Source organism: Leucopleurus acutus (assembly GCF_964270905.1).
Source record: "Leucopleurus acutus genome assembly, chromosome: 20".
Classification (NCBI taxonomy): Eukaryota; Metazoa; Chordata; class Mammalia; order Artiodactyla; family Delphinidae; genus Leucopleurus; species Leucopleurus acutus.
This window is the reverse complement of record NC_139162.1, coordinates 14774520-14786951: the sequence shown is the minus strand read 5'-3', so window position 1 is coordinate 14786951 and position 12432 is coordinate 14774520. Positions and strand designations below refer to the sequence as shown.

Here is a 12432-nt window from a genome sequence, read left to right as displayed (position 1 = left end):
TTATTAATTATTTCTTTTGTATTTTTTGCTTGTGTATGAAATGATTGCTTAAACTCACATTTTCAAAGATTTCCTTCTGTGTCCCATTTTGAGTTAATTTTTGTATATTGTGTGAGGTTAGGGTCCAGGGTTAATTTTTTTCTTCTCATGTAGATATCCAGTTGTGCCAGCACCATTTGTTGAAAGACTATCCTTCCTCCTATTGAATAACCTTGGCCCCTTTGTTGAAAATCAGTTGAACATATTTGTGTAGGTCTATTCCTAAACTTTCTGTTTTGCTCCATTATTCTCTGTCTGTCCTTAAATTAAGTTCCACAGTGTCTGGATTACTGTAGCTTTGTAGTATTTCTTGAAATTAGGTAGTGCAAATTCTCCACCTGTGGGTTTTTTTTTAAATTTTCGTAATTGTTTTGTCTATTATAGGTCCTCTGTTATTATTATTACTTTAAAAAATATTCATGAGAATATGACACCAGTAGTGTTTTGGACAAAAATTTGTCACCTGCCATTTCAGTAAACAAAGGATGTTGTAGCTGTGAAACCATCAGCCACTGCAGCTGTCCCGCATGGTGCACCTTGAGGGGAATTCGGGATGGAGAAAAACAGGATACGGGCCCTAGATAGTTAAGATGCATATCAAAGGAATGATTTCAGTCAGCCCAGACTCTTGCATCTTCCCATACATAGAAAAGCACTAAAATCATTACCTTGAGACGTCTGTTTTTGGGATTAGCAGTCATCTTTTGATGTTCAACTACATGTTTTTTTCCCACAGCAAAACCTCCTATATATCCTGGCTTCTCCCTTACTTCTTTGGAAGAGCTATCTGAGATGCTGTATCCTGGGCATCAGTAATGCCCTGAATAAAACATAGTTCTCAGTTCTTAGGTTGTGCGTTTTTTTCAGTTGACAGTTTTGTATGCTGAGATCAGTTTATTATTTTTTTCCTCATCACATTTTCAAAGAGTACCTAGGATACTGAGATGATTATGCTTCTTGGAAAGGTGTTTAAATCTGATATTTGGTCTTTTCTCCTAAACTTTCATTTTGTTGAATTGAGCTTTAATTATGATCATATTCAGTATTTCTCTGATACTTTGTTGAGCTTTGTTGAGTTTAACAACAGTTGAGCAGAAAATATCTATCTTCTTAAAGGTTAGGCATAGGCCTTTCCTTAATTTAAGGATTGCCTAAAGATTTGGGTTGAGTTAGTTCCTAAGATAGTTTGATATTAGTGATAGGCTTTACGTCATTGGTGTATTTTATGTCTTATTTTGCTTTAGTTAATACTTAACATTTTTATTTGTGTTCTTTCCAGAGGTTTAATGAATTGAGGGGTTTGTATGTAATAGCTTTGCTGGAACTTTGTATTACTGGACTCAGCAAGTCTTAAATTCTTAAAAACCAGAAATGTGTGTGGGAAGTTGTGTGAATGGTTTTGGTAGTAAAAAATATGAACGTCTTTATTTAATGTCTTTCCATATCCAGAGGATGCCAGCCCCCATCAGATTGCGGGAGCTGATCCGGACCATCCGGACAGCCCGAACCCAAGCCGAAGAACGAGAAATGATCCAGAAAGAATGTGCTGCAATTCGGTCATCTTTTAGAGAAGAAGACAATACATACCGGTGTCGGAATGTGGCAAAATTACTATATATGCACATGCTGGGCTACCCTGCTCACTTTGGACAGGTAGGCTGGGCTGAGACCACATCTAGCAAGGGTACTCTTATTTTAATGTCAATAGGTCAGGGATTGTTAGTCTTTCCTGTTGGGGAGGACAGGCTATTTTTGATGTCCTTGTAGTCTGATTATTGTGGACTGAGGGTAGAATTGAGAGAGAAAGCTGCAGACCTGGGAAGGCATGATATTGCCATCAATTCCTTTCCATTGGGAATCTCTCATTATGTGGATTAGGGTATGTTTTAATGGTGGCAGTGAGTTTAAAGATTGACCGGGATTAACCAGTAGATTGTGATTGTTCTGACAGAGGGCCTGGACTATAATGAGTATACATTTTAAAAAGTTTGCTAAATGTTTTCTTAATTATTTCCTCAGTGCAGTGATACCATGAGGAACACTGACAGATGTTTTTAAGTAAAAGAAATTAGGTAGTTGCCAAGTAATAGGATTTAAGGATTTTGTCCTAATTACCTCATTCCTTGATAGCTATAACCACTGTACAGGTCTGCCTCTTGATTTGCTCCCACATACAAACACATACAGCCAGTCTAGGCATGATATTCTTGGTGATAAGTGCTTTCTTCTTTCCACGTTTGTTGTGGAGATTGAGTCACAGAGAAGGGTATAGTGGGTTGTTTTTTAATTCTTATGAATGCTATTGAATTTTATTTCACTTAAGAATTTAATTATATGCTAAGTAGTCTTTTTATGGAAAAGACTGCAAAATTAAAAGAAACAATGTGCAATATTAGGTACAAGTAGAAAAAAATACTACCCATATTTGCATTATTCAAAGATAATGTTGTTAATGTTTTGATATATTTATCAGGAAAGATGGTCATCAGTTTATCTTCTGTTCAGCTCATTAACTTCAGTGGAAGGAAATTCCCTCACCCTTAGGTTAAAACAAAAAAGTAATGGGATTGGGCTTCCCTGGTGGCGCAGTGGTTGAGAGTCCGCCTGCCGATGCAGGGGACACGGATTCGTGCCCCGGCCTGGGAGAATCCCACATGCCGCGGAGCGGCTGGGCCCGTGAGCCATGGCCGCTGAGCCTGTGCGTCAGGAGCAAAAGTAATGGGATTGAATTTTACCAGGCTGACCTGGGTTACTTTTATGCTCATTTTGGGGCAGGAAATGAGATCAGCCTCTCTAGAAATACATGGTTGAGAGTGGGAGAGCATTAATTCCCCAAAGGAAAATTGAGGTGTTAATATCAGAGGAAAGGACCAGATACTAGGCAGTCAAAAACAACATCTGTCTTCTGTAAATAAACGTCATATGCTTTTACTATATCAGAAATGGATCTAGGTGTGGTTATGCATGTAGTATGTGACATAATTAGTATAAAGCAAGTAGATATTCATATATTCTTTTTGGTTGATTTTAAGTAGACTCATTAAGTTAGATAGTCAAGTGAAGGGAAGACTCCTAATCCTTCCACTCAGAGTGTACTGCTGTTAACATCATGGAAACAGTAGATTTATATACTCCAAAGGGTGTACTTTATTTATTTATTTATTTATTTATTTTTGCGGTACGCGGGCCTCTCACTGTTGTGGCCTCTCCCGTTGCAGAGCACAGGCTCCGGACGCGCAGGCTCAGCGGCCATGGCTCACGGGCCCAGCCGCTCCGCGGCATGTGGGATCTTCCCAGACCGGGGCACGAACCTGTGTCCCCTGCGTCGGCAGGCGGACTCTCAACCACTGCGCCACCAGGGAAACCCCAAAGGGTGTACTTTAAAGACAAACTCTTGAATTTAAAATCATAGGATAGACTTTGGTGATATTTCATTTTGTAAAGGAGTTTTCTCTATATATCTCTAAGATTTATTTTTATAACATGTTTAAATAAAACTGCTTTTCAGGTCTGTCTAGGTGTTTTGGAACTTATTAGATAAAACATTTAAGTCTTAGGCGGAGAGTGTTTACACTCAAGGAAAGTTTTGATACAAAAAAAATAAAGATTTTTCTGAGTGGGAATAGGAATCATAATTTTAAGGCCCTCATTCTGTTTGGATAAGGGAATTCAAACATTCCCTCTGAATAAGTCACGGCCCTATCCGTATCAGTAATTTGGTACCCTACCCATTGGAATTGCCTTTATAATGTACCCATAAAAAGGTTCCTATCAAGATTCTCTCTCCTGCATGTATGAATCACAGTGTCATTTTCGTTTAATTATGTGTAAAAACAGCCAGCCTTTAATTGCATTTTATTTGTTAGATGTGCACTGTTCATTATGATCGCCACTAGTTGAGTAGCTTTGGAAATGTGGCTAGTTCAACTGAGGTGAATATTAAAGGAAAATAAATTTTGGGTGGGTACTTGATGCAGTTATTGGAAAACTTTTAAATATGTTTTAAAACTTGGGTATGTGAATCTACTTATCAATTGTGAGTTTTATGAAATCTAAATACAGTTCACATATTTCTGATGGATATGTAGTGTACAAATTAAGATGTGCTGTAAGTGTAAAACACATACTGTATTTAGAAGCCTCAGTACAAAAGAAAGATGTAAAATAGCTAACTAATAATTTATATGCTGATTATATGTTGAAATGATATTTTAGATATATTGGGCTGAATAAAATATATTATTAAAGCTAATTTCACCTGTTTCTTTTTCACTGCAGTATCTAACATGATACTGTACAACAGAAATTAAATATGAGCCAGATGTATAATTTAAAAATTTCTAATAACCATATTTTAAGAGTCTTATTTAAATTTTACAATAAAACCCATGAGGTAGATAGTATCCTCATAGTACAGATGAGGAAACTGAAATTTAGGGTTTAAGTGACTTATTTAAACTGAAATTTAGAGTTTAAGTGACTTAAGTGACTCAACCTTGTATAACTCTAAAACCTATTCATTCTTTGTGTTTAGTTTAAATCTATAAATAGCTATTTGCTTTAAGTTAATTATTTTAGCCCTGCCTTGCAGTAAAAAGGATTTGAGATGGCATATGTTACCAGCATCTATTTAAAAGGGAAAAAGAATAGTAGAAGGTAAGAGGAGAAGGAAGAATTCAGAACACAAGGCCTGTGTAGTTGCTGTTAGGGAGGCAGCTCAGGCAAGAAAAAAAAGATTCAGTTATGTGGTTGTTATTACTAGAATTTAAGAGCACAGTTGCGGGAACCAGACTGCCTCGATGTGAATTGGCTTTGTTACTTTGCTGTCTGTGTGGTTTTGAGCAAGAACCTATTAACCTTTCTTGTTTCCTCATATGTAAAATGGGGATATTTGTGATACTACTTTATAGGGTTATTCTAAAGGTTAATTAAATTAATAAATGTTAAACATTTATGTTTTGTTCTTACAAAACTGTCAGACATTACCAATTTTACCATTTCCTAAGGGACAGCAAACAAAATTTAGGAAAAGCACTGAATTCTAAAAGGGATGTTCTTTCATGGGTCTTTTATTTAGGGCTCTTTTAGTAATGTAAGAGACAATATCCTCAACATTTTTACAACAAAAGCAATGATAGATTTCCTGTAGGGTGTGTAACGTTTCACGTGTCTGGCTTAAACACAACCCAGAAATAAAGTTGAATATCTGAAGAAGTGGGTAGATTGCAGGAGTAGAAAATGGTGACTCAGGGCCCAAATTCTTCACAGATGTATTTTGTTTGTCCTGCACAGTACTTAAAATTGTTTTGAGTTTGCTGTCTATGTATAAAAATCAAAGAACTTCTCATGGAAATCTGGATTTCTAGTTTCTCTGAGAAAGTCAGAGGATTTTGCAACACTGGATCCACATTTTCACATGGTAGTAGTAGGCTAGGGACCTTCTCCAGGCTGGGCATGCGTTCTGTTTCTCCCCAGTTCCATCCTGGCCTGCTGTACCCAATTACCTGTCTGCAATAGTCTTCCTCTCCATCAGTATAGTATAGTATAGCATTTCACTTCCTTAGGTTCTCTAAAGTTTTACAGTATTCTCCATAAGGTCTTACACATCTTTGGTGAAACTTATTGGTAGGTTCCTTGGAGCTCTTGTTCCTATTGGAAATAGCATTCTTTAAATTTTTTAATAATTATGTTGTAGGTATATAGAAATATAATTGATTTTTGTCTATTTATCTGCCTAGCAACATTACTTAGTTCTAAGAGTCCCTGTGGACTCTATTGTTTCCATATGGTCAACAATACTGTCTGCAAATGATGGCAGTTCCCTTCCTTCTCCATCCTTAAACATTTTCTTATTTCCTTATTATACTGTACATGTAGAACAATATTGAAAAGAAGAGGTGATAGTAGGCATCCTTGCCTTGAGCACACTTAAGCTCAGATTGTGGTCTACAAATACCCTTTTATTCTAAAAGGGTCAGGCCCATTAGAAAGATGGCTGATCCCAAATCTGGGGCAGGAAATGTACAAAATAAGCTTGGACTGTTGTACTGTACCAGAAGGCAAGAAAAACTACAGAGGTCATTTTAAAAGGATATGGTAGCCACAAGAGGAGGCTGTCATGGCTCAAAATGAGAAAGTTTGAGCTTTTAATAAAAGTAATAATTGTAGTTGAAACATACCAAGTAAGTTTATATCAGTGAGTTCATAATAATTTAAAAATTTTTTGAAAACTTCATTGGTCATCTTTGGAGGATACTAGGGAACTGACTCATTATTTTGAAAACTGATAAATGAAACAAACATTTATCCTGCCTTTCCTTACCCGTAGTTCCTTGTAAAGGAATTATTGCTAAGTTCCTTCTGAAGGAACTATTGGTGATCCAATGGTATACATAGAGAAATTGCTTCTTAGAGGAATAATCCAGCTAATGAAGAAGGAATGGAAGAATTAGGATATTACCATTTTGCAATTCCTGATGATCGCCGGTGCTGCTCATGTCACAGGAGAGACAACCACCAGACATAATTATATGCCTCCTGATGAAAGTTCATACCACCACCTGTGAATTATATTTGCTAAATCAAAACAAAAGAAAAACTGATAAACCTGAATCTGATCAAGGCTCCTTGTCTGTTTAAAAAGAGACATTTTATAAGTGTTCATTGTAGTTTTGTTTCTGTTAGGAAAGCATTGGGAACAATCTGTATCTCCACAAAAAGAATAGGTAGGTTGGGCTTCCCTGGTGGCGCAGTGGTTAAGAATCTGCCTGCCAATGCAGGGGACGTGGGTTTGAGCTCTGCTCCGGGAAGATCCCACATGCCACGGAGCAGCTAAGCCTGTGTGCCACAACTGCTGAGCCTGCGCTCTAGAGCCCGTGAGCCACAACTACTGAGCCCGTGTGACACAACTACTGAAGCCCACGTGCCTAGAGTCTGTGCTCCGCAACAGGAGAAGCCACGGCAATGAGAAGCCCACGCACTGCAACGAAGAGTAGCCCCCGCTCACCACAACTAGAGAAAGCCCGCGTGCAGCAACAAAGACCCAACACAGCCAAAAATAAAATAAATAAAAAAAATAAATTTATTTAAAAAAATGAATAGGTAAGTTGTATATTCATACATGGGATGCTCTATAGCAATGAATATGACTGAATTAGAGCTTCTTGTCTGGATGTGAGTAGTGCTCAAAAGATGTTGAGTGAAAAGAGCAGGAATACAATATGATACTTTGTGTAAAGTTTAAAACATTCAGAAACAATTGTCTCTACATGTATAGCTAAGGACATGACATGACAATGATCAACAGCAGTTTTGAGTTTTGGTCAGTCCTGGGATAGAGAGAGGGAACAGATTGAGGCAGACTATTCAGAGGGATTCAGTTGAATTTGTAATATTAAATTTATTAAAATAAATAGGGTAAAATGTTAAGATTTGATAAAGCTCGTTGGTGGGTCAAATTTTTGAGTAAAATATTTCATGATAAATTTTCTCAAGAGAAAAAAAAATGGGATACAATAGGAATGTTAATGCCAGAAGAATGAAAAACAGGCTCTGGTCCATGTAGATTTTATGTTGCCAAGCTACACAGTGGTAAAGCAGTTATAATCTTGTTCTTCAAAAATTGTGTGTGTGTGAGTGAGTGAGTGTGTGTGTGTGTGTGTGCGTGTGTGTGTGGGTATGTGTATAAACTGGAAAGTTATTTCTGAGCATTAAAATGAAATACAAATAACTAAGACCTAACCAATCAGTTGCAGATCCGTTAATGTTTACAATATTTTAATTGCATCTTTTCATCAAGATGATTGTTCACATCATAAAGCTCAATGTTAAATTAAAAGCAAATGTATATGTGCATTTGACCTTTTGGGAAATTGTTCTAAAAGCTAACAAAGTGAGTGCAGCTTTTTCTAAAGGGCAACCAGATTAAATGCTGATAAAAGGCAATATATTTGTACTTGCTTCAGAAAAATGTAACAAGGCCAGAAACTTGGTAAAGTTCTCCTATTAAAAATTGCTTTGAAATTCAAGGAAAATTGGAGCATTGAGTCATCTAGGAAAAGTATGTAAAAATTAAGTAGGCTTTCTCTCAAATCTACTCCATCAGAATATCCTGGGGGTGACATACATACATACATATATATATATATATATATATATATATAAAAAAATCTTAGAACCCTCCCAGGTGATTTTGATTAGTGATTTTTAAGGCACTGTATTTGTTCTAAAGGAGGCTGATAACTTCAGTCCCTTAAGGCTTGTTGCTTATGGCTCTCTGGAATGCTTCTGCTGAGAAAATATTCTGAGAAAAATTCAAGGATCAGCTGGAGAGAATTAGGGACTATTTGCCTTGGAAGACATGGAGTGTAGGACAGCTGTTAGGGTGCTGTCTTCCATGATGTGGCTCAGTTACCTAAGTGATAAGGAAACTAGGCCCAGATTGTTGAAATAACTCACTTAGGTCTCTTAGCTAGAACCAGGATAAGAGAGGCAAAGCTCCTAACTGGTTTCTTTCTGTTCCACTAAGTGTTATATAAAGAGATAGAAACCTTTCTCAGATGTTTTCTTAGTTTCTAACCTGAATTGGGTGGCCTTCCTACTTTGTTTTCACAGTAGCTTGTGCATGACTGTCACGGTATATATCTATCATATGTTATGATAAATATTCAAATGCTGGTTTTCTTTTATGTGTCTTTCTGTGTGTCAGTGAGAATGACTAGCACATTGGTTTGGACACAGCAGGAGCTTTCTAAATTAAAGGAAAACCACAGTGTCTCAAAACACTTGGAAAATAAATATAAAAAAATCAGTGAGTAGCAAAAAGTTACCACAGTCAACCCTTTGGGATGTAGGTGGGGGGAGAGGGAGAAGGTTGCTGTGGGTAAGCAAGTATCAATATATTAAGACCGGTTGTTAAGGAAGAAATTGATAGTAGGTGAAGAATACAAAATAACTGTCAGCAGAAAAGAGCACAGCCCTTGTGGGGAATAGAGATAAGAAGGGAGCATACTTCTTAATATGTTCCTACGGCATCGCAGGTATGATAGAATAGCACAGTAATTGCTCATTATGAATTTAAGTTATCTTTAAAAGGTAGTTTCCATTTACTGAGTTATATTTTCATATGATTTTCTTAAATTTTTCAAAGGCTTTTTCATGAAATGATTCCAAGACTCAAATGCTTTTTTGCTATTTTTTGAAATATATGTTTAACTTTGGAGGGGGAACAAATGATTTCAGTTGTTTTTTTCCTTTTTAATTATAATATTATTGTATTAACTTTTCTAACTACAAGTTAGATGTAAGTTCTCTTTATCCTGCAGTTTTTTCTCTCCCAGCCCAATATTATTTATCTTTGAAATAAATAATGACAGTTCATCGATGCAAAATTTAAAGGATACAAAAGGATATATGATGAAAACTCTGCTTTCTATCCTCTTCCAATCACTTAGTTTCCTTCCTTATAGGCAACTTGTATTCATTTCTTGACTATACTTCTAGAGACACTTTATACATCTCCAGGCAATGGACATGTATATTCTCACCTCTTCCAAAAATATATTGTAACATACTGTATGCACTGTCCCCTTATTAATCTGTCTTGAAGATTAACCCATACCAATATATAAGCTTCCTTGTACTTATTTTTTTCCAACTTTATTGACATGCTCATGGTAGTAAATACAGCATAATATTCTGTTATATGTGTGAATCTATTTAACTGATGTCTTATTAATGGACATTTGTTTTCAATCTTACTGTTTAAAGTAATACTACAATGGAATAATATCCATTATTTTGCTCATGTGTGAATATAAATGCATTGTAAGTTCCTAAAAGTGGATTTGTTGAGTCAAAGGGTATGTGTGTTTGTAATTTAGATAGACCAAATCTTTCTTACTGCATCTTGTGCCAGTTTATACTGCCATTACTAATGTCCTTGCACTGTTATGACAGTTTTTTATCTTTGCTTATATAATAGGTTAAAAAGTGGTATCTCAATATGGTTTGGATTTGCATTTCTTTTTTTTTTAATTAATTAATTTATTTATTTATTTTTGGCTGTGTTGGCTCTTCGTTTCTGTGCGAGGGCTTTCTCTAGTTGCGGCAAGTGGGGGCCACTCCTCATCGCGGTGCGCAGGCCTCTCACTATCGCGGCCTCTCCCGTTGCGGAGCACAGGCTCCAGACGCGCAGGCTCAGTAATTGTGACTCACGGGGCTAGTTGCTCCGTGGCATGTGGGATCTTCCCAGACCAGGGCTCGAACCCATGTCGTCTGCATTGGCAGGCGGATTCTTAACCACTGCGCCACCAGGGAAGCCCTCTTTTTCTTTTTTAATAACTTCATTGAATCATATTTTGCATATCATATAACACACCCTTTTGAGGTGTACAGGTCAATGATGTTTTAGTTAATTTTCCTAGATGGGTTTGCATTTGTTTTATGAGGAGATTGAACTTCATTTTGTATGTTTGAATTATTTCTTAGTTTGAACTGTCTGTTCAAATTCTTTGACTTTTTATATTCGTTGTTGGTCTTTTTTTGGCGATACGCGGGCCTTTCACTGTTGTGGCCTCTCCCGTTGTGGAGCACAGGCTCTGGACGCACAGGCTCAGCAGCCATGGCTCACGGGCCCAGCCGCTCTGCAGCATGTGGGATCTTCCCGGACCGGGGCACGAACCTGTGTCCCCTGCATCGGCAGGCGGACTCTCAACCACTGCGCCACCAGGGAAGCCCCGTTGTTGGTCTTTTTAAAAATAAGTTTGTAGAATCCTGTTGTATAGGATTTCGTGTCTGTGAAATGAGTTGCAAATATTTTTTCCAAGTTTGTCATTTGCTCAAAGAGTTTGGGGTAAAAGCAAAAGTTTTCTGTTACCTTGGTGGTGGACTGTTAATGGTGGATTTAAAGCCAGATTTGTGGGTTAGCAGTGTTTCAGGTGGCGGTTTCAAGTAGCTTTAAGTGAGGAGCAGTAGTACTAGATGGAAGTTGAGGTTGTTTTCTAAGGGGTAGATACATTTAATTGGTTACTATTTTTTTTCTGTTCTGTAACTCATGTAAGTGTTGAGTTGTGTTTTTAGTGATTGCTACTCAAAAGTGGATGCCCTCTCCTCACATTTACTGACATCCCATTGTATTCTCCTCCAATCATTTTCTTTTTCAACATTTGAAAACCTTGATAACACTTTTAATGATGACACGTAGTACAGTCTGAGCTCTGTTTGCTGGCCACTGTAAGTGTGAAGTGTGATCAGAGTTAATCCTTCACTGGAGTATGTATTTCAGAGGCCATTTCCAGTATATAATCTTGTATTTTCCCCGCAAATTTGTCACCTTCAAAAAAAAACAGCAGCTCATTCTTAGAGCAAAGTCACTGTACCAACAGGAAATATTAGAAAAGAATTAATTTAGTATTTGTCCCTTTAATTTTAGTTTTTCTTTTGGCTGTTTAGTTATTAGGTAAGTTTTAACAGCTGTCACAAAAAGCAACAAATTGTACTCACCAGTCATCAATGACTTTTAGTGTGACTGTCTTAAAACTTGGCCTTTAAAAATATGAAGTAATATTAATGCCTGAGTGTCCTTCTCATTAGTTCACCTTAAGAAAAAAAATTCAGATAGTTTGTGTAATGTTTGCTGTTTGCCTGAAGCATGATTCAGTGAGGATGATAAACATTTCAGTGATACCTGATTCTTAGAACATTTTCTTCCACTGCTAAAATATTTATTTATAGAATGATTAAATGGGAAGATTTAAAAACCTTCAGTTTGAAAAAGAGAAAGATTTTTCTAATAACATTTTAACTTGTGATTTTCTCATTCACCTCAGCAGTAATTTTTCTGCTGACATTATAAGAATGACTATAAACATCTTCTATTTCAGAAGTTGTTTTTGAAATTTAAGTTGAATGTGTAGACGGAAGGGAAGGGTTGTTAGATAATCTTTGTTGATCTCAGAGGCATTTCAGTTTTCCTTGGGATCCTGGTTATTCTCCCTTTGAGGCTTCTTTCACTTGCTCATGATGGTGTAGTCATCCCACAACCTTCAGGTGTTTTCATTGTAGGTACATTGAGAGAGCAGTTTTTAGATAGCTCGAAACAGGTTTATTTGTAAACTCTTTTACATTTCTCAGTTTGACTTTCATACTTACAGGCAGATTCGTGTGGGAAGTAGTCTCATGTGATCTTACATTCCTGTCTACACCAGTCTGCATCTGAGCCCCTTTCCTTGGAATACAGTGATTCTAAATGGGAGCATAGTTTGAAAAACCCCTCTTGAAGAGTCTAACTTGTGTATGCCCTTTGTAAACCACTGCCCGAGAGGGAATGTTTGGCCTCTTCCATGTTAGTCAAGATGGAATGATAAAGTGTATCAGAGTGACTGTGATGTTCAA

At 36.9% G+C, this 12432-nt stretch overlaps 1 protein-coding gene across 2 annotated transcripts in view; it reads left to right on the top strand.

The window, feature by feature from the left end:
- Window positions 1-12432, top strand: part of AP1G1 (adaptor related protein complex 1 subunit gamma 1) — a gene marked incomplete at its 5' end in the record, with an annotated part of 79581 nt that overhangs the window by 24064 nt on the left and 43085 nt on the right. Inside the window, one exon of one of the 2 annotated variants that reach the window (XM_082863056.1) lies at window positions 1489-1692. In XM_082863056.1, coding sequence (XP_082719182.1) covers window positions 1492-1692 — 201 coding nt within the window. Of the gene's footprint in view, window positions 1-1470; window positions 1693-12432 lie in introns of those variants that run through there. The other variant, XM_082863055.1, reaches the window with a different exon arrangement.